The sequence below is a fragment of the Ochotona curzoniae genome, unplaced genomic scaffold (genome assembly GCF_017591425.1).
Source record: "Ochotona curzoniae isolate NIBS_2020 unplaced genomic scaffold, NIBS_Ocur_1.0 scaffold_3171, whole genome shotgun sequence".
Lineage (NCBI taxonomy): Eukaryota > Metazoa > Chordata > Mammalia > Lagomorpha > Ochotonidae > Ochotona > Ochotona curzoniae.
Window position 1 is genome coordinate 1,980,126 of NW_024467104.1, and position 27,415 is coordinate 2,007,540.

A 27,415-nucleotide genomic window follows, 5' to 3' on the forward strand; every position below is an offset into this window, starting at 1 on the left:
GAACTGAATTGCTAGTCCAGCCTGAGGTGCCCTCCTCTCTCCTGCTTGTGTCCTGAGAGCACAGGCAGGTGCTTGTCCTCCCCTGATGCAGGCTTGGACAGCCCCACTGAGGCTCATATTCCGCCAGAAGTTTTCAGATAAAATACAATAGGACAAAAAGCTGTTACTTTCTCTCAGCAGACCCTGAGGCTCTTCTGGTGGGAAATTTGGAGTATTCCCTCTTAAGCATCCTGCCACATCCATCTGCAGAGAGAGGCCAGCTTCCCAAATGTAACCTAGATCCTGGCAACTAGAGGGCAGGAGGCACTAAGGGCAGTGTACAAGCAAAAACAGGAAGGTGAGCCAGACAGCCAGAAGCCGACTGGCTGGCACTCCGTGTGTCCTACTTTATGCCCAGCTGAGCCTAGAGTGAGGAAAGGGGGGTGGGAAGACAACCTCTCCTCTGGCCCCACCTCTCCAAGGCCCAAGGATACACCAGCCAGTCTCTCACTTCCCTTTTTATTTTCTCAACAACCTGCAAGGAGCAGCAACAGGGAGGGAACCTGCCCTCCAGCCCCTGGGAGCAGCCTGCCCCTGGCCCCAGTACCTCATCCAGGCCAGTCAAGCAGCCCCCAGGGCCCTCTCCCTCCCAGGGCAAAGTGGTATTACACACACACACACACACACACACGTGCAGCCAGGACCTTCAGAGCGGCTGGCTCCTTGGTCCCATCCGCAGGAGGCACCGGAAGAGGCAGGTGCATGCCCTGGCCTCCTCCCGCGGGAGCAGGTGCCTCTAGTACAGAGATAGTCTTCAGTCCATGGAGCGTTACTTAGGGATATGTTTTCAAGGCCATGCTTGGATTGGTTTTTTGTTTGTTTGTTTGTTTCATTTTGTTTTGTTTTCTTTCTTGCAAGTTGCTACAAAAATAGAACACCTCTCAATATTGATCAAGCCACTCTCCCTGACTCCCTGTGTCCATCACAGTAGAAAAGCCACGGGCAGGCATTCCCTTTGGTTGGTCAGGCCTTGGCTGCCTGTCATCCAGGTCCCTTGGCCTCAGAGGTCTACACAGTCATGTCGGGGTCGCCGAGCATCTTCTGCGTGCCCGTCCAGTTAATGGCATACTCCTTCTGGAGCCGGTGGCGATAGTAGAAGAGGTAGGAAGGCAGCAGGAAGCCCAGGAGTGAGAACAGCAGGAGGCCAAAGTTCACCTTTAGTGCAAAGACAGAGTCAAGGAGGTGCCCGTTAGTCTCACTCTCAGGGACCCTCTTCGCCTCCAAGGAGAAGGTGGCAGGTATTTTGCCCCAAGGGCTGAACCCCAATAACCAATAGCGTCAGCATTATCCACACAATCATGGCCTTAGCCGTTTCTCACTCAGTGTCTAGCTGCCTTGCAAATGGCTTGAGGTGAGAAGGCTGGGGTCTGCTAAGTGGCAGAGCCCGGTCGGTGCCCGCAACTCACAGTTCGCTCTGGGCAGTCACGGAGAAGGTACTGTGGGTGGGTATCTGAGCTGGCAATTGACCAACAGGAGCCCACAGGGAGGCAGGATGTAGCCTGGCTCTGAGGCTATGGCTTGGAGGCCGGGAGCCTCCAAGCCCCAGGACAGTGGGCGGGTCATATCCAATGCCACCTGACTCGTGGGGACTGCCTGGCCTGTCATCTCCACTCTGAGGACTTCCCCAGGGCCACTGTGGCCAAGTGCAAGAATAGAGCAGGTGTATAACCTGTTCTCTGCCCAGTGGTGTGGTTACTTGAGCCATGGTGGGGAGGATACCCCTAATCCTGCAGTGCCTGCACAGGACAGCTGGAGGATCCATCTCAGGCGAGAAGAATTCATGCAAGGGAAACAGAAGACTTGCCAGTAGGGATGGCACTGCCTCCTGCATTTGACATTTGAGCCATGACAGGAAGAACTTGCTTTGTTGGGGAGAGAGGATCCTGCACTGGGTAGAAGTGGCTTGTACCACCACTTCCAGAGCACAGCCACGAGAATCAGGACAGGATGCTCCTCTATAAATCACCAGGGAGCTTCTTAGAAACAGACTCAGGGGTAGGCATTGTGGTGTGGGGAGTGCGTCAGGCTACCACACCCATCCCCTTCCTGGAGTGCCTGTAAGTGTGTTGGCTACTCTGTTTCCAGCCCAGCTTCCTGTTAACATCCATGAAGGAATTCTGCTGGGCAGCCAGCCCAACAAATTCCAGATTGGAGAGCTCTGAGACACCTGCTGGCTGAGACGAATGCACTGAGGAGCCCCATCACGTATGTACCCACTGCTTCACTCCTCCCTTTGTCGACCCCCACTCTCACCCAGAAGGCATCTCCTTTCAGGGGTCCCACCACGGCCATGAAGAGCAGCTGCTGGAACAGGGCGAACACGGCGCTGATGAGGGACTGCAGGCCCGTGAGCGTCCCGAAATGGTTGGATGGGAACCTGTTTCCCAGGGCAAGACCAGGTATAAGGGAAGAGTGGCCTCTTCCTGTGCCCACCCCCAGGGTGGCACAGCTCAGAGCTGAAGCTGGCCACACATGCCCCTCTAGACCCTGGCCTTGAGCACGGAGGCCGTGACCACAGGGCCTGCTATCTACAAACCAGCAACAGGCTCCATGTGCTGAGCCCTGCTTATTGTCCTGCACCCACAGGGACCACCCTGACCTCACTGAGCTATTCATGCTTCTCTTCCTGCAGCCTTCCTGTGTGCCAGGCACTGGTCTAGGTGTTGGTGGCTCAGCAACACGGACAAAGATGGCTGCCCTGGGGGAAGGGCACTCTGCTGGGGCCAGCCGCCAATAGCAAAGCCAAGCAAAGGCATGGTGTCAAAGGCAAGGACCGGCGGACACTAAGGAGGGTGTGAAGCAGTGACGCTGGCCGTGACTGCAAACAGGAACTACAGAAAGACCCCCAAGAAGATTGAGCAGGGTGAGATGGAGCCTTAGGGGTATCTAAAGAAAGAATATTCTAGAAAGGGGCACCATCAAGTGCAAAGGATCCATGTAGGAAGCACGTGTGGGACTTGAAGGTGGCAGCTGTGGTTGATGCAGAGGGAGCCAGGGGGCGGGGGGAGGGAGAAGCACAGAGGTGCTGGGGTCTGATGCAATGGGGCCTCTGTGGCTCTAACAAGGCCTTCGGCTTTGTCCTCTGTGGGACGCTGCGGAGGAGAGATGGGCATCCTGGGAGGTGACTCCAGCCCCTGTGTGAGAAGCTGACCGGAGGGAGACCATGTGGAGTCGCCGCCATGGTTCAGACAATGGCAGCCGCTTGGGGCTGGGGCGGAAACCATGTGGGGAATGAGGAGTCCAGTTAGGGACAAGGGAACGTGGAGCCAGTTGGGTCCCTGAGGGTGTGAATGCAAAGCACGAGCAAAGGGAAGGACCAAGGAGGGCAAGGGGGTTGGGTGGGAACCAACAACAGAACCGCCCGGTGGCTGCACCTGCCACACAGGAGGTCCTACAATAATGATGTGGATCTTTGCCACTGCAATGCCCTCAGCACATGCAGAGTCGGGGAGCAGCTAAGGGAGTTAGCAGTGCAGGCGAGAAGAGGGAGGGAGGTGCAGGCAACAAATCGAGGCCCGGTGGCATCATTTGCAGACCACTTCAGAGGAACAGGGGCTACCTGTGACAGGAGCTGCACACCATCCTGGGACTTCACAAGCGCTGTGGACAAGGCGGGTGCTGAGATGCCCTCCCTAGCTCCCCCCCACAAGAGATGCACATTCTCGGGATCCCTTCAGGCAGGGGCATCTGGGACCTCTCAACACTGCTCTGTGCCCCTGGACCAGGAAGGTGGCCTGGCCCCACAACTCACACTGCAGCATAGAGACTTCCACAGGCGGAGTGGAAGAAACCTCGGACTATGGTGTGCAGGACAAAAGTCACCAACTGGAAGCAGAAAGAGAGGGGAAGGGAGGTGAGAGCGAGCGAGCATGCTCCAGCGCTCCAGGCAGGAGCTGGGTTGGGGAGGGTGCAGAGGGACCTAGAGTCTCTCCTATGCCCCTCTGCACCAAGCACATCCGCCAGGAATGTTTCCTGGAGGACCCCGCTGCAGCTGCGCACTGGGAAGAACCGGGCATCGGGCAAGGCCACAGCAGTACCTGGAGATGGAGGTTGTGGATGAGACATGTGATGCCAAAGCCCACAAGCAGGCAGTTGGTCAGGGTGAAGGCGTTGATAGCGTTGGTGAGCTTCTGGATCTTGCGGTAGCGTGGTCTGGGGGACTTGGTGGTGAGCTCATCCCTGAGGGGGATTGGACGGGCAGTCACGGCCACTGTCTCCCCCATCACAGCCCACTCCACAACTCCCTGGTGCTCGGCCCCGCCCCTTCCCCTTCTGTTAGACCTCCACTGTTGGGGAATCACAAAAGGCACCAAGCTACTTCTCCGCAGCAAAGGGGGACACGAAACACTAGCATCAGTTGGGGGCTTTCACAGACTCACAGACCTGACCCCCACCTGCAGAATGTCAGGGCGGAGCCCGGGAAGCTGCTTTTTCACAAATAAGTGTGTGTGTCTCATGCATGTGGAAGTTTCAGGACAGAGGTTGAGAACTGTTCAAGGCCTTGGGCCACCTGCCATCCATGTGGAAGACCAGGACGAAACCTGCCGTTCATGCCATCTGAGCAATGAACCATCAGAATGAAGATCTCTAGCTTTTCTTTTCCTGCTTCTGTGGAACTCCACCGTTCACATCAATCTTCTATATATTTTTTAAAGGATGAGAAAGCAGCCCTCAGATCCCATTTGGAGGACAGCAGTCTGGCTCCCAAGGGCCCAGCGAGCTCCTCTCTCGCACACATTCCAAGGCTCTGAAGCCGGGCCAGGAGAGAGGTCAGTGGGCCAGAGTGAGGGCAGCCTGCCCGTCTGTGCTGGACACCCTGACCATGCACCCTGGCCCTGGTAGAGGGCGCAGGGAGAAGGCTGGGAACCAGGACTGGGGCTCTGTTGGCAGGGATGGGAGCCCCAGGAAAGGCAGGGGCTTTCTGAATTAACACAGAAAGAAGCAGGAGATTCCAGAAGATCCCAGGATCCCCCAAGATCCACACCCTCACCGCACGGGGCTACTCTGCATGACTGGCATGACATGGCAGGAGTGAGGTCGGTCGTATGAGACTGCATCAGACGACACTGAGGCTTCTCCTATCCTCTCTCAGAGATCTCTCGCTCCGGGAAAAGCCAGCTGCCACCACAGCCCTATGGCAAGGCCCGACACTGGCAGAACCTGCACCTCATGCCCACAACCATGATGCAGCTCTCCAGCTCTGGTGGGCAGCACTTCATGTGACCCCAGGGATAGGCACCGTAGCTTAGCAGGTTAAGACCTCTTCCTGCTCTCACATAGATCTAGGGGCTCAAGCACTTAGGCCATCCTCTGCCATTTTCCCAGGCACATTGGCAGGGGGCTGGGAGGGAAGTGGAGCAGCTGGGACTGACACCAGTGTCCAAATGGGATACTGCAGGCGGTGGCTTTCCCAGCAACAGACACCACAGGGCAGGCCTCAATACATTCAAATCTTAAAAGGAGCCGTGTTGTGGCACGGCACGTTAAGCTGCCACTCACAGCGGCAGCATCCTACAACAGAGCATCGGTTTGAGTCCCAGCTGCTCTATTTTCAATCCAGCTCCTTGCCAATGGACAAGGAAAACAGTGACAGATGGCCCAAGTCCTTGAACCCCTGCCACCCACTGGGGTACCTGGATGTTCTAGGTTCTGACTTCTGCCTGGCTCAGTCCTAGCCACTACGGTTATGTGAGGAGTAAACCATTGGACGGATATCCTCTCCGACTCTTTTACTCTCCGTCACTCTATTTCAAATAAACATAATAAATGGTTTGAGAAAGTGATTCGTTCTAACACACCAGCTTCCTCTCTTCCTCGTGGACAGACGGCTTTAGCGTCCCCTTTGAGGGGGTCCGGATTGTGGAGCTTGTACCGAGGGATAAGTGACCCTGGGAAAATGAATGAACTGTGGAATCCTGAGTTTCAGATCCTTCACTTGCAAAATGAGATCCCACCCGTGACCAGAGAGCTGCTGTAGGACTCGGCGTGCCAGGCACACACAGCGCCCAGCGGCCACTGCACTCTGATCAAGCAAGCCATGTCCCTTTGTGGCCCCAGCTGCACGAAGGAGAGGGATCCCAGCGCTCCCAGGGCTCTCCGCAGAGGGAAACGAGACATTCGATGGGAAAACACGGAGGACATGAAAGGCGCTATCAGACCACCCGCTGTCACCGTCACCTCGCAGGTCACCTGGTGCCTCCGAGGCCGGGGCCCTCCGTCGGGACGTCCACGCAGTCCTTCATCCGCCAGTCCATGATGTAGCCAATGAGGGGGGAGGTGAGGAGGCACAAGAGCTGCATGGCCCCAAAGACGGAAGAGTAGAACCCAACTGGACAGGACAAGGAGGGCACTGGGCTCAGGAGCTGACACCCAGGGCAGCAGCAGCCCAGGGGGAGACAGAGCGGCCAGCATGGCCTTCCTCTGACCCCAGATGCTAGGAGTTCCCAAGTGCCCAGGGCTACCGGAGCCCAGGCACAGAGAAGTCCCACCCCCTGTGCGCTGGGCAACGGTAGGGCGGGTGTGGCCAGGGTCCGGCTGTCCCCTCCCTACCTGTCTCTGCTGCCTCTTGTCTCAGCTCTTTAGTCTCTGTGGGTGGGAGGGAAAGAGAGTGAGGGAGGCTGGTCCAGGCTGACCCTCTTGTGCCCGCCCCCAGTCACAAGGCAGGCTCACCATGTTCCGGGCCACCTGTCACGAGATACTCCAGCATCTTATTCATGGCAGCCATGTAGAAGATGACCCGCAGCTGCGTCATGCCCATGGTGAGCAGGCTCCACAGGAAAATGGGGGAACAGAGGCTCTTGCGGAAGGGGACAGATTCTGGAGAGACAGCAAGGGGCCCTTGAGCCCTGCGCGCTCCGTCCTCCTCTCCCCAGTTAGGAGTTCCAGCTTGCTGGCAAGTGAGCAGGATGCTTAACCAGACCTCGCTGCATAGGAGCTGGAGTCTCTCAGGGATGGGAAGTTCAGGGTCACTTTCCTCCCAGCTCTTGCCCAGCTCTGTGATTTGGTCCACTTGCAGGACCGGATGTGTCAGGTCAGCCTGAGCCCTCCACTCGTCCACCCCAACCCCCATCCGGGGACTAGCACAGCCACATGCAGAACTGAAACCCATGGTTGCAGATCTAATGTGCCAGACTCATTCGACGCTCACAACTTCCCTGCCACGCAAGAGTCATCATTGCTAGTTTAGAAAGTGAAGACAGCGAGAGCAGCCATACAGGAGCTACTGACACAGCCTGTAAATTTGGGGGCCAGGACTCACACCCCCACCTCCTGACAGGTCCCTGCTGCTGCCCCCCATCAGGGAACTAACGATCCAGGGGCAGCCAGTAGGGGGCGCTGGCCAGCCAGGTGTTGGAGAGCCTTTCCCTCCCCGCCCGCACCTCATTGCTGCATCTGATGCAATGAGCTTTGAGGTTGCCAGCAATCCTGAGAAACCAATTACCCCACAGTCCAAGATTCTGGAAGTTCCTTTTCCCTACCCCAGGAATACAGCAGGCACCCCCAAGTGTCCCAGAGTTCTCATCGGCATAAGGGGATTATGCCCCATTTACATCCTGGGTGCTGTGAGCACTGGGGAAAAGCCAAGAACCCAATCTTCTGGCCCCCCAAGGCCAGCACCAAGGTGGGACACTCACTCTCGGGAGGGCTCTCCGATGTGCTGCGTACATCCTGGGAGGAGACGAAGACGTCTGCCCCTTCCTCTAGGCTGGGGGCCTTCTGGCTCAGCCGCTGGCCCACGATGGTCACGTGGGTGTAGAAGCGGTCACCAGTCACTTTGTGGTCCAAAGCCAGCCCACTGAGCATGCTCTTCTTCCTGCTGGGCAGTCAGGCCAGGGCATGGGGGAGGCATCCCGGGAGAGCCCACGCCCAACCACCTGCCTTTTGGTGCCAAGCTGGGAGTTGTTTTGCCCAGAAGCAAGCTCTCTCATGCAGGCTCAGAACCCGGCCCAGGGGCCAACTGGACTCAGGTGAGTCATTTTTCACTAGGGCTGCTCCCACAGAGAAGCCAACTTTGGACTCAATCTGACCCCATAAACATCTTAACATGATGACACTGGGAAAGTCCTTTTGTTGTCTGCACCGAAGTTAATGTCAGCCTCTGTACCACGCGCTTGTTTGAGGATGGTACTAAGGCTAAGCACAGAGTGCCTGGCATACAGCAGACATTCAATAACTGAGTCAGTTAAGCAGCTGCCACCCCTCATGCCTGCTGTGGAGCATCAACACCTGCCGTTTGCCAGACCCATGGGCTCAGGACATGTGGGCACTAGGCTGCCCACACAGTGAGGTGCTTGGCAACTTTGCAACTTCCTTTTTGGGTCCACATGGCATCTGGCACTGAGGTTCCGCTTTGATCTCCTGCAAGCCCAGAAGGGACACTAACCATGAGCTTCCCCACGTGTGTGCACCTGCTGTATGTGACAGCTAGCACTTAGCAGTTCCTTCAGGCAGGTAGCTTGGGCTTATACGAAAGTGGAGCCTGGGGCCTGGCATTGTAGCCTAGCAGCTAAAGTCCTTGCCTTTCACACACCTGGATCCCATATGGGTGCCTCTTCTAATCCTGGCAGCCCTGCGTCCCATCCAGCTCCCTGCTTGTGGCCTGGGAAAGCAGCTGAAGATGGCCTAAAGCCTTGGGACCCTGCACCCGTGTGGAAGACCTGGAAGAGGCTCCAGGCTCCTGGCTTTGGATTGGCCCAAGCTCTGACCATTGCGGCCACTTGTGGAGTGAATCAGTGGATGGAAGATCTTCCTCTGTCTCTCCTCCTCTCTATATATCTGACTTTCCAATAAAAAAAAAAAAATTAAAGAAAAAGAAAATGGAGCCGTAGCTGAAGGCCACATGCCAAACTGATTCAAATCCAAATTCTTCTGTTCCCCCAATGTAGATTTCATCCCTTGAATCGCCACAGCCATGCCCCGACCCCCATCGCAGCCACTCACGTGTAATTAACTTCCTCAGGATCAGGAAAGGCTTCAACGGGCCAGTTGAGCGCACAGTTCAGAAAGATGAGACAGGCCAGTCCAGACCAGGTAAACATGATGACCACGAAGGATACCCCAGCATCATAGATCAACTGAGGGAGGAGAGTGCAGGATCATAGAGGAGGTCACCTGGCCCCACCCCACACGGAGGCAGAACCCAGACCTTCCGAAAGGTCCCTTGACCCACCCCATGTTCCCAATTCACCTCTGATTAAATCATGACCGGAAGACACCGTCTTCTCCCTCTCTCCCCCGACCCCCTCTGTGGAAGAGGTCCCTGCTGCTGTTGAAGTCGCTGGTCACTCACTCGAAATGCACTGGCAATCCCAATCAGTACCTCGAAGAGGCACGCGCATCCTGCCCATGATCCCATAAGGATTCATGTTGATCGTCACTCCCCCCAAAAAAGGTCAAGTTAGATTATGCGTAAAGGAAAATGACCCATCTAGGCGTGCCAGGCCTTCATGTGTTTATCTTGCCCCTTCTTGGCACACTCGCTAGGGGAAAAGTAAATCCAGACTGGGGGACCTTATGTCACCTCTGGCAGGTGCCTTCAGCCTTAACACCTGGGCCTTGTGGGACCGTGCCTCAAGCCTCCTCACCCCAAGCCCAGCAGGTTCGGCATGATTCCCAGCAAACACGTTCACCCCTCTGATAGGACAGACCCAGGCACATGCCTCTGTCTGGGATACCTGCCCTCTGCTCTGCCCTCTGCTCAGGGCCCCAGAGACCGCCTTTTCCTTCGCCTTGGGTCTTAGAATTCTTTCCCCTCTAGGGGCAGGACAGCGCTTCCAAAGGCCATGTCCCAAATGCATGGGACTGAGATGTAGCTCCTCGGACTGGGTTGAAGACATGGGGAAACTGATCCCCATCAAGACCTGCACCCCCAGAATACCTGACAGCCCCCACCCCTGCACACCTCCTTTGCAAAGGATGACAAGCACTGCACCCTGCGCCAGCAGAGGCGGGGCCCAGGAGGAAGGATGCTTTCAGATCCCTTGACCAAGGGACAAAATCAGAGGCCACCAGCCTGCCGGGCTAATCCCAGGCCTCCTGGCTCTCCAGCAGATTCACCCAGGCAGCTCTTGCCTTGTGATGTTGGACTATGAAAGGGCAGGTGTGGCCCAAAGGGCTTTTATGAAGAATGGGGAGATGGGTCTCCTCTTAAGAGCATCGTGGAAGTCCTGGGGTGCAGATCAGGGTGAGAAAAGATTACAGGCAGGAAGAGACCAGCTGAGTAAGCCTGCCTTGGCCCAGCAGAGAGGAGAAAAGCCGGCAGGCAGACACCAGGGAAGGAAGGCCAGAGTGGGGAGCCCCACCCCAGAGCTGGGCCTCCTCCTGGGAGGTTTCACCTCTTCTCTCCACAGGGGCAGGAAAAGGTCCCCAAGTGCACCTGCCATTACTCCCCCAGGCTCACCCAGTTCTCCTGCCAAAGCAAAAAGACAACTCAGGCACCCCTCCTCAGCCACCTGAGCAGCTCCCTACCTTGATGCCGGGGAAGGTGATGGCCGAAGAGGCGTAGGAGCCAATCATGAGGGCCATGAAGGTGGAGCGCATGTTCCCAAACATGTTGGGCAACTGAGAAAGGAAAGCAGAGGGTGTGAGCAGGGCACACCCCTCCCCAACACCCACCAGGGGCTCCCCTTTTTCAGTTCCACCTGAGCAAGCTGGGAGGCATTTATCTCTGCATTTCCCCCAAGTCTATTGCAGGAGACAGCAGCTCCTAAAGACAGCCCAAAAAAACCTCAAAGCAAAATCCACATGGGAAGCCATCCCTAGCTCTCTCTCACACATGCCCAAAGCACCAGACACATAAAACACTTCCCAGAAGTGACATGGCAAAGAAGTCCTGTTGACTTTGTTTATACCCAGGGCTTTCCCAAGTGCACAGTGCATGGCGTCTCTTTCGCTATGTCTTTTCGCCTCTGAATAACACTGATCTAGTCCAGCTCATGCTGCCCTGGATAACCTGAAAGCAGGAGACAGAACAACGGGCCCTTGGGGTCAGGGGACATCCTGACATCCTGCCCTGTTCCGGCTAGCTCATCCCTACAAAAGACCCCCAAAAGGTACTCCTTCACCCTGTCAGGGCCCCAAATGTCCTGGCCCAGTTTCCATTGAACCAGGCTAAAGTTAGGGGAAGGATCAAGGAGACAAGGGTAGGATGGAGGGAGGGGGCACAGTATGCCTAGCACTCTCCTTAATAAAAGAACTGAGTGGGCCAGCACCATGGCGCACCTGTGACACCAGCAGCCCTTAAGGGTGCTCATTTGGATCCCAGCTACTCCACTTCCAATCCAGTTTGCCAGCAATGGCTTAGGGAACGCAGTAGACGATGGCCTAAGTGCTTGGATCTCTGCCACTCAAGTGGGAGACCTGAAAGAAGCTCCTGGCTATTAGGGTCAGCTGGAAGTGAACCAACAGATGGATGAGCTCTCTGTCTCTCTCCCTCCCTGTGTAATTCTACCTTTCAAAATAAATAAAGCCTTTAAAAAAAAAACCCACATGATATTGATTGCGTTTTGTTTGTTTGTCTGGTTGGTTGGTTGTTTAAAGATTTATCCAATTTTTATTAGAAAGGCAGATCATTTCCACAGAGAGGAGAGACAGAAAGATCTTCCGTCTGTTGGTTCTCTCCCCAAGTGACCATAATAGCCAGAGCTGAGCCAATCCCGAAGCCAGGAGCCAGGAGCTTCTTCCGGGTGCCTCACAAAGGACCAGGGCCCAAAGTTTTGGGCCATCCTCTACTGCTTTCTCAGGCCATAAGCAGGGAGGTGGATGGGAAGTGGAACAGCCAGGGCATGAGCCGGTGACCACACCAGATCCCAGTGCCTGCAAGGTGAGGATTTAGCCATTGAGCTGTTATGCTGGACCCAAATAAAGTTTCTTAAAAAGAGGGCTCATTGGTTCTTCTGCTCACTGACCTTGGCCAGGTCCTGGGGAAAAGGGAAAGTTAAGTCCTGAGGTCTAAGGTCCCTGTGTGTACCCCTGGCCTCACCATCCTCCTGTAGGTGGGAGGAAGACTAAATGCCACACAAAGGCTACATACATTTGCTCCACAGAGCGCCAGCAGAACCGAGGCTCAGAAGAAGGGCCTCAGCTCTGGGAAGAAAAAGCAAAGAATCGCCCATCTGGCCCCAGAGAGACCTGTGTATCTGGCACCCTGTATCTGCATGGCCCCCTTCCAAAGATACCAAGGAAGGGTGTGCCAGGATGAGACAACACCACCAGGCACCTAAGGGTGGTGCCAGGTACCACGGGCACGGTGAACCTGACCCAGCTAACCTAGGTCAGATCCAGACCTGGGGGCTGGGAGCACAGTTTCAGCACTGGCCGTCCTGGTCCAACCCTGGCAGAGCCGGTGCCCCAAGGGGGCAGGGTGAGGCCAGCGGGGCGGGGTGGGCGCCGGGTCCTGCCATTGGCTGGAGATCCCAGCCACCACGATTGTGGGGAGGAACTGCCAGAGCTCCCGCGGGGCCAGCCGGAGCTGGGTGGCCAGGGCAGGGTCCGAGGTCAGGGCCCTGGGAGAGAGGAGATTTAAGGCTCTAGGCCAAGTTGCACAGTGTAGAGAAGGGGCAGGGAGGAAGGGATCGCTTCCTTCCACAGAGTTGTGAAATGTTCCAGGCTGGAATTAAAAGGCGGCTCCTGGGGTGAGATGAAATTCCGCCAAAAACACCCAGTTTGGCCTTCAGGCAGACCTCATCAGAGATAAACAACCCAAAGCTGGCCCATTCCCCATACCCTCCCCAGCCCTTAACCCTTCCATTCTCCCCACATTCATAAACACACATACACACACAGTGAGAGAAGCAGTCAAAACTCTTGTGGGTCAAGCCAGGCCAGCATGGGGAGTGTCTTAGGGTTCAACTTCACACCCACACAGACACACATTTACACAGTCACCCTGTCCCCAGGGACAGCGTTATGATGTGACAGACACTGCACACACTGCCTCCCAGCCACCTGCACGTTACCCAGCACTTGCAATGACTGACTGACTCTCTGGGGTTGTCTCTTGCCCCTGACCCCCCAAATGTACGGTCCAGGAAGGGAAGGCCGGGAAGACATGGTCAGTTCTGTTTGGGCTTGGCACACAGGCATGTGCGTGGGCACACACACACACAGGGCTGCCACCTGCGCAGTGTCGCATCACTGCCCTTAATCTCGCTGCACAGGCACATCCCCCAGGCTTACTGACGCGTCCAACAGCACCTTTTTTCCCGGCGCCCCTGCCGCCAGGCCAGGCCGGTCATACTCACGGTGAGCGAAGTGAAAGTGAGGCAGATGCCACCAAAACCATTCAGGGACAGCGCCAGGAATATCAGCGGAGACAGGACTGGGAAGGAGAGGGGAATGAGAGCGTGGGGGGGAGCTGGGGGGGCAAGCAGCCGCCACCCTAAGGCTACACACAGCTCACCTTCAGGATCCCGAGAGGCCAGGGCCATGAGGGTACAGGACGCAGCAAAACAGGCACTGTGTGAATACAGGGGGCTTTGAGTCACCCAGCCCCACCTCCCTCTGCCCTCCAGTGCCCACAGCCCAGCCCCCTCACCTGCCAAGCAGCCGCAGGGGCCGGGGGCCGAAGCGGTCCATGAGGATGCCCAAGGGCAAGGTGGTGGCACTGAGCACAAAGGAGCCAATGGTGAAGCCGAGGTTGAGCATTTCATCCTGCCAGTCACAGCTGGGCCACCTGCTGGGCGGCTCACCCAGGCTGCTGTTGGCGGTGATGGCAGTGATGTTGGCAGCTGAGGAGGGGGGAGGGGGCTCAGCACGGGACAGCAGCCGGGCACGGCCCGTGTGCAAATCCCAGTCTTCTCATTTACTGCCCAGCAGGTGCTCTGGGGGTAGTCCAGGGTGATATTCAGGGTGTAGGGCTCCTGGGTGTAATGTGACTCTGAGAAAGATGAACACACACTACACACACACACTCATACACACACCCCACACACTCACACATTCCGTATATTCACACAAGCATACACACATACTCGACCCACACACACCCTACATACTCACACGGACATCACATACACATCACACACTCACACATACCACCCCCACACATACATATCACATATCACACACTCTACCCCACATATGCACATACACACCTACACCACATACTTACACACACACCCCACCCCACATGCACACACATAACTCCACTCCACACACACACAAACCTGAGGTCTCCACCGACTCAGATGAGACCACAGACATCCAGGTATTCCCCAAGTTATAAATCACCCAATTCCAAAGTCTAGGGTGTGTGGGCCCCCAAAGGGAAGCATGCCCAGATCTAGTGGCAAAGCCAACCAAGGATGCCTAACAGATCTAACAAGAATCAACTTGAGGCTTTCTCAATAAATGACACTCTAATAAAACAATAATGGTCAATATTTACTGAGCACACAACTAGGTTTGGCTGCTATTTCAAGCACTGGATATTCCGCTTCCAGTACTGCTTCCTGCTCTCCGGGGAAGCAGCAGAAGATGGCCCACTTGGACCATCTGCACCTGCACAAGAGACCAGGATGAAGCTCTAGGCTCCTCCTTCGGCCTGGCCCAGTTGCGGCCACTGTGAGCATTTGAGGAGCAAACTGGCATATGGAATACCTCTCTCTGTCACCACCTCTTTGTCACTCTGCCTTTCAAATTAATTAATTTTTATAAGACCGTTTGTTTTGAAAGGCAGAATGACAGGGAAAGGAAAAGGCAGAGAGAAAGAGAGAGAGAGAGAGAGATCTTCCATCCACAGATCCACTCCCGACATGGCTGCAAGCGGCTGGATCAGGCTACAGCCAGGAACCTGGAACTCCATCGGGACCTCTCCTTTGGATGGCAAGGGGCCAATGACATGCAACATTCTACGCTGTTGCCCCCCAGGCAACAGGTAGGGGGTGAGTCAGAAGCTAAGCAGTTAGGATTCAAACCAGCATTCCTACAAGAGATGCTGGTGTCATTAGCAGTAGCCCAACCCACTGCACCACCACCACCCCAGGCCCTAGGGCCTTTTCTAAACAGTCACTGCAGCCCATAAGTCTGTTAATAAAGCCCATACTACAAGCACAGCCCAGTTATCATCACCTGCCTGGTCCCAACTGGCAATGGACTTGGCAGCCTCCAACTGAATTAAGACACTGTTCCTGCCCCGAAGTCTTTCAGACACTCCCCCTTGCGTGAAGCTAATTCACAACTACTTTGGGCCAGGCCTGTCCATACAAGATAGCACTTCATCCTTACCAGCAAACCTCAAAAGAAAGTAGAATGGCCTCCAGCTGATAGATGCTGAGGCTCCAAGAAGCCCGACTCCTCAGGCCCCCAGCTTCTCCCGGGAGGGCTCAGAGCCGACCCCAATGGACTCTGCCAAGCATCCTGCAGTAGTTCACCTGGTGGGACTGGTGCAATGGCTCAACAAGCTCATCTTTCTTCTATAAGCACCAGCACCCCATATGGGCATCAGTTTGTGTTCTGGGTGCTCCATTTCCCATCCAGCTCCCTGTTGGTGGCCTGAGAAAGCAGTGGAAGATGAGTCAAGTGCAGCCATGTGAGAGACCTGAAGAGACTCCTGGATGCTGGCTTCAGGTCAGCTCATATCCGGTTCAGCTCAGGCCATTGCAGCCATGTAGGGAGTGAATCAGTAGAGGGAAGATCTTTCTCTCTGTCTCTCCTTCTCTCTGTAAACCTACCTTTCAAATAACTGAGTCTTTAAAAAAAGGAGGAGGAGCAGAAGAGAAGGAGAAGAAGAAGAAGAAGTAGAAGAAATGAAAGAAGAAGGAGAGGAAGAAGTTGTTCATTTGGAGAACTCATCCTTATGGTCAACTGCCAGCTTGCAGTTGGGACAAGTCAATGCGAAGACAGCAGCCAGGAACAGGGTGAGCACTTCACAGGCCCCCGCCTCTGGTTGGCCACTAGGCAGCATTGCCAAGGGCAGATTCGATGTACCTGGGACACACACTGGCCAGGGTCCCAGTGGCCTACCACCAGCATTACTAACCAAGCCATCCCTGTACCTGGAGCGTCCCTTCTTTAGCTTGAGGCCCCTATCTGCAGGCAGAAGCAGGGAATGCCTGGGCCACAGGCTCCTTCGGAGACACTGTGCAAAGCTTTGCCCTGTGCCCAGCCCAGAGGAGATGACAAGAAGCTGGGGGCTGGGGAAGCAGAGGGGAAACAAAACGGCAGAGAGCCAAGGTTAGATAACAGGACTGCATGCAGGCACAGTGAGGGAGTCAGGTGCGGCAGGGCCGCCCAAGCCCCAGAGCCTGGAGGCTGGGGGGAGGGGAGACAACAGCATCGGTCCTCCAAGGTGACAGTGACTCTTGACTTGAGCAATCTGAAGTGCCTGGAACTGGCAGATGAAGTGATCTGTATGCAAACATAACAAAAGTACATAAAGGACGGGCAGACAGGCGTACTGGCCACCCAGAGAAGGAACCACCTTGGGTAATGGGGAGTTCCCCACCTGTGTCAGTTGCAAAGAAGGCTGGGGACAAGTGCTGGAGCACCTGCAGGAAGCGGTTAGGGGGGTTAGACCACACAGCCTTTGGGGTTCACGCCAGCCCTGTAACTCGGGCATCTCTAAGCACCCTGCATCGGTTGATTGTTTCCATACCTTCTGACTGGACCTCCTGCCAGCCAGCTCTGAGTTGGGACAGTAGAAATGCAAAAGTGACTCAGACCGGGGCAGCAAAGCGATGACCAGCACAGACCCCACCCATGTTTTGCGTGGCTGGCAGAACTGATGGACTCCCTTAGGCAACTGAGTGCCAGCGCTGTGGGATGTGGTACAGTGGGCTAGGTTGCCATTTGGAACATGGCATCCCTTGCTGTGAGCCGGTTCCAGTCCCGACTGCTTTGCTTACAGTTCAGCTCCCTGCTTATGTGCCTGGAAAACAGGCAGGTGACAACTTGGGCCTCTACCACTTGCCTGGGAAACCCAGGCAGAGTCCCTGCCTCCTGGCTCCAGCCTGGACCAGCCCCAGCCATTGTGACCAGTGGATGGAAGATCTCTCTTTATAACTCTGCCTTTCAAATAAAGTAAGCAAGTATTTTTTAAATGCCTATTTTAAGAATTGGTGATTATGTACAATATATTTACTTTTTAATAAGGGCCCAGTGCAATGGCCTAGTGGCTAAATCCTCGCCTTTACAAGCGCAGGAATCCCAGGTGGGTGCCAGTTTGTGTCCCAGATGCTCCACTTCCCCTCCAGCTTCCTGCTAGTGGCCTGGGGAAGCAGTTGAAGACGGCCCAAAGCCTTGGGACCCTGCACCCAGAAGAAACTCCTGGTTTGGATCAGCTCAGTTCTGACAGCTGTAGCTCTGTCTCTCCTCTCTGTAAATCTGCCTTTCCAACAAAAACAAAACATATCTTTAGAATAAAAATAAACCAGTAGTTTTTTAAAAGGCTGGAAGACCTGGCCACCACTGCCACCGAGGAGGGGTGTCTCTGTCTCACTAGGGCCAGCCTTCACTGGGTTAAAGCAGTGCTCGCCTCCCAGACATCTGCCCTCTGCCACCTGACCTGTGATACCCAATTACCATCCCCAGCCTGGCTCCAATTAGCACTGGAAACTGCCATCCCCTGAATTAAGACACTGTTCTTGCCCCGAAGTCTTTCAAATGACAGTTGTCCCTATAGACACTCCCCCTTGCGTGAAGCTAATTCACAACTACTTTGGGCCAGGCCTGTCCATACAAGATAGCACTTCATCCTTACCAGCAAACCTCAAAAGAAAGTAGAATGGCCTCCAGCTGATAGATGCTGAGGCTCCAAGAAGCCCGACTCCTCAGGCCCCCGGGTCCCTCCCCCGCCCCCCATCCAGAGGCTCAACTTCAGTTGATGGACCTGCTAAACAAGAGCTTGTCACTGCCACCGCGAGGCCTTGTGGCCTGCACAGGTCAGCACGGGATATGCCAGTGCTGGCCAGGCCACATGGCCCCTGCATTGGTGGCGAATTCAGCCCAGGGCACTGTTAATCTCTCAAGGTCAATGAATACCTTAGTTTATCTACCAGTCACATAGATCTCACAATCACAGGCTAGCTCCCGAGGCCTGAGCACTCAGCGATTGGAGAATGTGACCCGTAGGTTGCCAAGATGCTGCACACCGGCTGCATGTTAATGACCACAGAAGGCGTCCTTAGCATCCACCCCTACACTGTGATAGACAAGTGAGGCCGAAAACGGGACAGGGAGAGTGACGGAGCTGAGCGTCACAATCAGGGGAACTGGGCCTGATACAATGGCTCAGTAGCTAAGTCCTTGCCTTGCATGCATCAGCATCCCATATCAGCACTGGTTCAAGTCCTGCCTGCTCCACTTCCCATCCGGCTCCCTGCTTGAGGCCTGGGAAAGCAGGCAAGGATGGCCCTAAACCTTGGGACCCTGCAGCCGCATGGGAGACCCGGAAGAAGCTCCTGGCTTCGGATCGGTTCACCTCCAGCCTTGCAGTCACCTGGGGAGTGAAACCAGAGGATGAAAGATCTTTCTCTTTGTCTCCCTTTCTCTTTGTAAATCTGCCTTCCTAATTAAAATAAACAAATCTTGGGCCTGGTGCGATAGCTTAGTGTCTGAAGTCTTATCTTGAATCCACCAGGATCCCTTTTGGGCACCAGTTCATATCCCAGCTGCTCTACTTCCCTTCCAGCTCTCTGCTTGTGGCCTGGGAAAGCAGTAGAGGACAGCCCAAAACCTTGAGAACCTGCACCCATGTGGGAGACCCAGAGGAAGCCCCTGGCTTCGGATTGGCTCAGCTCCAACCGTTGTGGTCACTTGAGGAGTGAACCAGCAGATGGAAGATCTTTCTCTCTGTCTCTTTTTCTCTCCATAAATCTGATCTGTCTTTTCAATAAAAGCAAATAAATCTTTAATAAATAAATAAATATTTTTTAAAAAGGACAGAAAGAAATCAGGAAACTAACATTTTCCAATATGTGGCATCCACAGGCTATAGAGCGACACGTCAGGTGGATGCAGGCAGGTACAGTGAGGGGTTTGGCGATTTCATTGTTATTATTTAACTTTACAATAGAAGCATGCACATATGTATAAATATTTACCTATGTATATATTAGAAACATCCATAGGTTTGAAGTATGTAATACAAAACCTGAGATTCCAAGGATATTACATTTTAGAAAGAGAAAAATTTCCTGTCTTTAAAATTAAGTTGAGGGGCCCTAGCACGATAGCCTAATGGCTAAATCCTCACCCTACATCTGCCAGGATTCTATATGATGCCAGTTCCTGTCCCGGCTGCTCCACTTCCCCTCCAGCTCCCTGCTTGTGGCCTGGGAAAGCAGTGGAGGATGGCCCAAAGCCTTGGGACCCTGCACCCAGGTGGGAGACCTGGAAGAAGTTCCTGGCTTCAGATCAACTCAGCGCTGGCCATTGTGACCACTTGGGGAAAAGCCAGTGAACAGAAGATCCTTCTGTATCTCCTTCTTTCTGTAAAATCTGACCTTCCAACAAAAATTAAAAAAAAAAAAAAAGTAAAATGAGGGCCCAGTATGTGGAATAGTAGGTTGAGCCTCCACCTGCTGTGCGGGCTTCCCATTTGGCACCAGTTTGAGTCTCGGCTGCTCCACTTCTGATCCAGCTTCCTGTTAGTGAACCTGGGAAAGTAGCAGGGATGTCACTCAAGTTCTTGGGCCTCTGCACCTGTTTGAGAGAAGCTTCAGACTCTTGGCTCTCCAACCAGCCCGGCTCTGGCTGTCACAGTCTTATGGGGCGCAAACCAGTGGGTGGAAATCTCTCTCTGACTCTCCTTTTCTCTCTGGAACTCTGCCACCACATCCCATGCAAGGCCCTGGCTTCATTCCCAGCTCTGCTTCTGATTCCAGCTCTCTGCTCAGGCAGACCCTGGCAGGCAGTGTGATGGCTCAGGCACCCGGGTCCCTTGTCACCCGCATGGATTAAGTTCCAGCCACCCAAGGCCCTCACAGGAGAGCTTTGCATGCCCAGTTCAACTTTCAATCAGCTCTCTCTCTCTCTTTTGCTTTTAAAGTCCAGCAGCTGACTTATGCATTTTCATTTTAGTTGAAAGGCAACAAGACTAAGAGAGATCTTGCTTCCTCTGGTTCACATCTGAAAACCCATAATAGCCAGGGATGAGCCAAGCTAAGTTGGGTACTGGGAGTCTCATTCAGGTGGCAGGAGCTAGGTACTTGAGCCAGTACCCAAAGCCTCCAGGAACTGGATGACCAAGAAGCCAGATACAAAGCTATAAAGCCAGGATTCAAACCAAGCACTTGGGTGGGGAAGGTGGCCATCTCAAGCCGCAGCTTAACTGCTCCTCAACTCTTTTTTTTTTTTAAAGGTTTATTTATTTTTATTGGAAAGGAAGATCAGATTTACAGAGAGGAGGAGAGACAAGGAGAGAAAAATCTTCCTTCTACTGATTCTTTCCCTAAACGGCTGTGACGGCCAGAGCTGAGTCGATCCAAAGTCGGGAGTTTCTTTCAAGTCTCTCACGTGGGTGCAGGGTCCTAAGGCTTTGGAGTCATCTTCCACTGCGTTCCTAGGCCACAAGCAGAGAGCTGAAAGGGAAGTGGAGCAGCCAGGACAGTGCTCATATGAGATTCTAACCTTTGCAAGATAATGATTTCGCCATTGAGCCATTGCTCCAGGCCCATAGCTCCTACTTTTGCAGCTGCATGACAGTAGTCAAGTACTTAGCGTCTCTGTACTTTAGGCTTGTCTTGTATAAAACAGAGTTGATAATAACAGTATCACAGATTTGTCATCATGACAAAGACCTAACTAACAAACACTATATGCTTAGGAACTTCAAGGGTTTTATGGTTATGGTTTTGTTTTTCTGTTTGTTTGCTTTGGCTTATTATTTGGTTATCCTGGATAACCAATAGAGTATAACGGATTGAACGCCCCTGCCTAAAATCTGAGTAACAGGGCTCCTTTTCGCTGTGACATCCCAATAGCTAGGTCAGCACTCTACCCCCAGAGTACTGACATATGGCGAGAAAGAGAGCAAAAAGCACTGCCAGACGGAGCGTGTAGCTAGGAAATCTCAGAAAGCTAATACTGACAATTAACTCAAGCTCCAATTGGTTGAGCTGTTTAAATATTTGTAAAATGACATCATTTGATCTCAACATCAAGGCTCTTTGGCGAGAAGGATAATGGGTCACTCTATATTACAGACTCAGGATCAGGGACCCAGAAAGGGCAAGCGACAGCTTACCTGACATCCCACATTAAAGGTCATTAAAGCAGTGTCCGGTACAGCCCCCTCCATCTGCAGCCTGAGACTGCCTTCTGTCACCTCCGTTTCCACAGCAGCCTTCTACAGAGGCAAGCGTGATGGTCTATTTGCACAAGGGGCCCCTGAGAGAGTAGGAAAGCAAAGTACCTCATTCAAACAAGCCAACCAGCCCTTAGCAGAGCTAGAGGCCATGTGGCTGCCTCGACCACATGCTCCAAGAACAGGAGCAGACATCTGCTCGCATCCCCAGTTCTCAGATCGCTGAGGGAAGCAGAGACCCATAAGACACAAAGCTCCAAGCAGCAAAACCCAGGCACTTTTGAGCAGATTGCCTGACTGAGACAGACTAGGTCCCCCAATCAATCGTACAGTTACAGAAGTTAGACTGGAGACCCTTGAATGCAAGAAAAGTGGGAGGAAAGAGGCACGTTGTACAATTAAACCATCCGTGATGCCAGCATTGCATATGAGTGCAGGGTATAGTCCCAACGGCTCTGTTTCCCCTCCAGCCTCTTGCTGGGACAGCAGCCGAAGATGATCCAAGTACTTGGACCCCTGACACCCATGCAGGAGACTTGGATGAAGATCCTGGCTCCTGGCTTCAGCTTGAGCCAGCCCTGGCCACTGCAGCTTTTTGGAGAGAGAACCAGCAGACGGAAGACTTCTTTCTCTATTATACTGTCTTTCAAATAAATAAAATCTCAAAGAAAGAAAAGGAGTATGCAAGTATACTCACAGAAGAGAACCACTTTGGTTGCCTTGGTGATTCCAAATGGCCAGATTCAGACACATCCACTCCCAGGCATCTCCAAACACCAAGTGGACACCTCACCCCATACGCAAAAATGGATCAGTTCAAAATGGATCAGGGAGAAGAAAATCCAAGTAAATCTGTAACCTTAGAGTAAGCAATGATGTAAACATGATACCAGGTGCATGTGACAAAAGTGGGGAAAAAAAAGACATTGGGCTTGTCAACACCCAAAAATGCTGTGCATCAAAGAACAGCTCGAAGCAGATAAAGTCAGTGCAGGGGGAGAAACACCTTGCATAGCCTACATCTGATAAGACTTTGTATCTAGAACAAAAAGGACTCTTACAACTCAAGAGTAAAAGACAACTCAATTTTAAAATGGACAACAGCAGCCAGCACCATGTCTCCCACATGGGTGGCGGGGAGTGGATAATTGGGTCATCTCTTGCTGTTTCTCCAAGTGTATTTGCAAGCAGCTGGATCAGAAGTGGAGTAGTCGTTGGGCCCGGTGTGGTGGCGCAAGTGGTTAAAGGTCCTCACCTTGCACGCCCGGGATCCCATATGGGCGCCGGTTCTAATCCCGGCAGCCCCGCTTCCCTTCCAGCTCCCTGCCTGTGGCCTGGGAAAGCAGTCGACGGCCCAAAGCTTTGGGACCCTGCACCCGCCTGGGAGACCCGGAAGAGGCTCCTGGCTTCGGACTGGCATAGTATTGGCTGTTGCGCTCACTTGGGGAGTGAATCATCGGATGGAAGATCTTCCTCTCTGTATCTCCTCTCTATATATCCGCCTTTCCAATGAAAAAATAATAAAAATAAATCTTTAAAAAAAAAAAAAAAGAAGTGGAGTAGTTGGGACTTGAATTGGTGCCCCTACGGGATGTGGACCTTGCAGCTTTACCAACTAAGCCAAGAAATCAGTCCCTCACATAAACAAATCTTTAAAAGTCAGAAAAGGCATGTTGATATATGTACACAAAACTGGGTGACATGCTGAGAACAGGCACATCACATTTTAAATTTTTATCACTGGCAAATCTATGACAGAAAGTAGACGAGTAATTGCCTACCCTTGGGAGAAAGGCAGAAACCGGGGGAGTAAAGTAATGAGTAAGGGGTTACTTTTGGGGATAAAGCAAATGTTCTAGAAGTGAATGCAATGATAGTGGTCCATGCTGAATATGTTAAAAACCACTGCATACTTCCAATGAGTGACTTGTCAGAGGTGAAAATTGTATCTTTCCTTTTTAATGTATATTTTTTAAAAGATTTATTTGTTTTTATTGGAAAGGCAGATACACAGAGAGGAGGAGAGACAGAGAGGAGGATCTTCCATCCGATGATTCACTCCCCAAGCAGCTGCAATGACTAGAGCCAAGGCAATCGGAACCCAGGAGCCAGGAGCTCTTCCGGGTCTCCCACGAGGGTGCAGGGTCCCAAGGCTTTGGGCTGTCCTTGACTGCTTTCCTGGGCCACAGGCAGGGAGCTGGATGGGAAGCAGAGCCGTAGGAATTAGAACCGGCACTCACATGGGATCCTGGCGTGTACAAGGCGAGGACTTTAGCCGCTAGGCAACTGCGCCAGCCCAGAAATTGTATCTTAATGCAGGCGTTTTTCACCCTTTGCAAAAGCACAAGCAGAGAGACAGATTTTCAAAAAAGGAGCAGAAGTTTTGGGGCTGAAGAAAATGTCATAAATATTTCTTTGTATTTATTTTTTTCCTACTTAAGCCAGAGAGAGATGTCACAGAGTGCTCCTGGGGGTGGGTGTTGGGGTACAGTGGGCTGAGCCACAGCTGGAGACACCTGCCTTCCAGATCAGAGTGCCTGGGATGGAATCCCATGTCTGCCTCTGCTGATGTGCACCCCGGGAGGCCTCAAGTACTGTGGCCTCTGCCATGCATGCAGGACACTCGGATGGAGTGCTAGTTCCTGCCTTGAGCCTCACCCAACCCTGCCTGTTACCGCATTTTAGGGGGATGAACCAGTAGGGAAGATCTCACTCCCTCTCCATCTCTCTGCCTTTCAAGTACATGGAGAAACAACTTTTTCAACAACAGGTGGAGAAGGTAGAAGTAGCTCCTGGATGGAAAGGGGGACAGGGATCAGGGTCCCTGGCAGCAAAGGGCAGCCCCCCACCCCCCAGTCTCTCACGACACCTGGGCTTCAAATGACTCCCCTAAGTAGTCTTCCACTTGCTCTCTCAGCCTCCTTATCGCATCTCATCTCATCTCAGACCTCCTTCTGCAGGCCCACCCTCCCTTCCTAGGCCAGCTGCCAACTCCACTTCTTGGGGGGGAGACATTGCCCTCTAATTGGACCCCAGGAGGTATGGGCACGTTGCCATCTCTCTGTGCCACCTGCTGCTCACTTACAGATAAGCCTGGAAGGGGTGGGGCAGCCCCAGATGGGAGTGGCCAAGGCTCGGAGGAGCAGATACCAAGACCTGCTACCTCCACCCCTAAGGAATTCAGTTCCATCCCACAGCCCAGCTGCAGCAGGTGCTGGGAGGCAAGTTGAAGACACCAGAAGGACACTTGGGATGCCCATAGGACATGGGCTATCATTCATCCCAGCCTGTATTGCGGTCCCCAGAGGCACCATGTTGAAGGAACTCATTGTCACCCAATGAAAGAAGCAGCACACACTGGGATTCCTATCCAAACAGGACTTGTTTCCAAGCTTGCTCCACAACTGGGAGGCTGAGGAAGTGGGAGAGAAGGAGGAAGAAGAGGGGAAAGAGGAAGGGGTAGGCTAACGAGTAGCAGCAGATGGAGATAAAGGGGAAGGAAGAGAACAGGGAGGAGGAGGGAGGATACAGAGGAAGGGTGAGGAAAGGGAGAAGGGGGCAACGGAGGAGGCGAAAGAGAAATTAAACTCCACCCCCACTGACTCCTGGGGCTCGGCGTGTCAGCACAGCCCTCTCCCTCCAGGAAAAGGGAGATACCCAGCCAGCCCCAACACCAGCAGCTGCAGATATGACGACGGGCTGGGCTGGGGCTCCCAGAGAGCACGCTCCTCCTTCGGGCCACTCCTGCCATGAGGCCAGGGTGATGAAAATGAGAAACAAAGACGCTCCACCAGGCCAGGCCTGGAGGAGATACGGATACTAACTCTAAGCAAATGGGTGATTTGAAACGCCAGAACCCCTGAAGTTCAGAAAGCAGGGAGAGCAGGCTTTGCACAGCCACTTCCCACCGCTGGCTGGCTGGCTGACTGCTGGCTGGCCCTGTGCTCATCTAGCCTAACAATAGCCCTATTAGGAAGTCCCTCCTGCAGCCAGGCAGCCCTCCTCTTTCTCAGAGTGCACATCCTGGAGGCACTCCTAAGCTAAGGAAGTTGCTGACCCGGTCCAGCAGCCAAATATCCAGTAGAATACCTGACATTCAGACACCACTGGAGGAGATAACGGAGAATAGCCCCTGTTCTAGCCGTCATGTCCACCTGCCCTTCCCGTCGTCCACCTCCAGCCTGTGCTCCAGCCCACCTGGCCCCTTCTCAGGCATACCTTGGCACAGGCTAGAATAGAAGCCCTCCTTCTTGAGAATGATCAGCAGGGAGCCCCAGCCCAGCAGCACCGCGGAGAAGAAGAGGTTCTCCAGTACGGCGGTGCAGGCCATCCACCAGCGCCTCCGGTACGCCTGCTCCAGCGTGGGGGCCATGCTGGCCGCGAGTCTGCAGAGGAACAGAACACTCAGCGAAGGGACCCCCAGCGGCCCCTGCGAAGGGTCCTGCAGCATGGCAGCTCCCCAGACCCCTCGCGCCACGCTGCGAGGGGGCTCTCACGGAGCCCCATAGAGCCCCTGGCCAGCCAGGGCCGACGAGCTGGCTCCGCGCGCACTGGCAGTGCCAGGGGCGCACGCGGCGCTGGACTCCCGCCGGGCCACTATCAGAGACAAGGAAGGTGTTGTCTGCGCGCAGCAGCTTCCTGGCGCGCTGCCGGCCTCTCCCACCGCAGCCAGCGCGCGCAAAGCGCGGCTCTTGGGGGACCAAACCGCGCTTCTCCAAGTCCCTCCACAAGGGTCAGAAAGGGGGCAGCGCGCGCTCTAAAGCCACCGCCGGCCGCGCCAGTTAGGACCCCTTGGCAGTAGATAGGAGAAGGAAGAGGAAGTGTGAGGCTACCCTAAGACCCTCTCCTTCCTGTCGTCCCTCCAAATGCACTCCCTCCGCGGACGGGTGAGAACGAGTCCTCCCACTTTGCACACAAGAGTCGGATCTCTCTACGGACTCACGGGCCAAGCCAACAGCTGCCACGTGGAGGCCGACCGGGGCCGGCAGGCGGGCCCTCCCGCGCCCTGCCGCTGCGCCCTCGGCTCGCTCGGCTCGCTTTGCGGGGCGCTAGGCACCACGCTGCACGCCTCCCAGCCCTAGGAGGGGGCTCGGGCTGTAGCAGGAAGTCCGGCGACGGCTGACTTTTTGTAAGGGCCGCAGCGCAGGACAGGCTGACTGGCGGGCAGCTGTGTTTACCAGAGGGAGGAAAGGAGGGGGCGCTCCCCCGACCGCGGCCGCAGCAGCCACGGCGGGAGGAGACCGGGCGAGGGCAGTGTGGGGCGGGAGCGATCGGAGCGCGGGGAGACCTGGGCAGACAGAACAGGAGGTAGGCAAGAGTCACTTCTTTCCAGCGGCCTCGGTCCTTCATCTGTGAAATGGGACTTTAGCCTCGGGCGCTCCCGGAGGTTCCGTTAGAATTCTGACAAGTGTGGCTGGAAACCCAAATGCAGCCTAGGGGGCCCCAGAGGAAGGGTCGGGGTGGCGCGCCTGGAGACCGTGCATTTTGTGTCGCGCGACCCGGTGACTCCAGCAACCGGCATTTTTTTCTAGGGGGGGAGGGCTTGGGCAGTCGGTGGCAGCCGGCCCGGAGGGCTCTCCGCGGACGCGCCGATCCCCCACCGCACCGGCTGCTCACCTCCGATCAGGGGCAAACGCGCCTTCTACCCTCGCCGACGCCTGGCGGAGCGCAGTGCCGTAGCCGCGCGTCCACGCTCTCAGAGTCCCGGGTCCTGCGGGTCCAGCCCTGAGGCGCACCGGCGCTGGGGTCTTCTCTGCGGACCGGTCCCAGAAGGCTCGGAGCTTCAGTCTCGTCTGAGCCCTCGGAACAAGTCCGGAGCTGGGAATCCGCCGGGCGCCACAGGTCCGCGACGCTGAGCATGAGCGAAATGATTTGTGGAACTGATCGCGGTATTTACTCGTGTCGCCAGCTGCGTCCAGAGGTGGAGGCGGGAGCTCCCTTCTCTTCCCCTCCCCCGAGGTCGACTTTCACGCCCACGTGACTCTCCCGCCGGCCCCCAGGTCTCGCCCCCAGCGCCTAACACCCTCGGCCCCGCACACGAACGTCAGGGAGCGCCCTCTGTGTCTCGTTCAAACAAAGAAGTACTCAGCTGAGCCCAGTGAGCACGCTGCGGGTCAGGCCTGACTGGGGTTT

At 54.6% G+C, this 27,415-nt stretch overlaps 1 protein-coding gene across 2 annotated transcripts; it reads right to left on the reverse strand.

The window, feature by feature from the left end:
- Positions 1 to 498: 498 nt before the first annotated feature.
- SLC43A1 (solute carrier family 43 member 1) lies at positions 499 to 27,155 on the reverse strand. Of its 2 annotated transcripts, XM_041004209.1 has the most exons (15): positions 26,900 to 27,155; positions 25,502 to 25,668; positions 13,574 to 13,766; positions 13,439 to 13,494; positions 13,281 to 13,357; positions 10,507 to 10,599; positions 8,980 to 9,113; positions 7,674 to 7,852; positions 6,709 to 6,855; positions 6,589 to 6,624; positions 6,229 to 6,367; positions 4,077 to 4,218; positions 3,791 to 3,864; positions 2,293 to 2,416; positions 499 to 1,194 (listed from the first exon to the last, which is right to left on the reverse strand). In XM_041004209.1, the coding sequence occupies exons 2-15, from the start codon at positions 25,653 to 25,655 to the stop codon at positions 1,048 to 1,050; spliced, it is 1,695 nt and encodes a 564-aa protein (XP_040860143.1). In that variant the 5' UTR covers positions 25,656 to 25,668; positions 26,900 to 27,155; the 3' UTR covers positions 499 to 1,047. The 2 variants fall into 2 exon arrangements, with proteins under 2 accessions (XP_040860143.1, XP_040860142.1); XM_041004208.1 differs by lacking the exon at positions 26,900 to 27,155 and having other exon boundaries at positions 25,502 to 25,839.
- Positions 27,156 to 27,415: the final 260 nt, after the last annotated feature.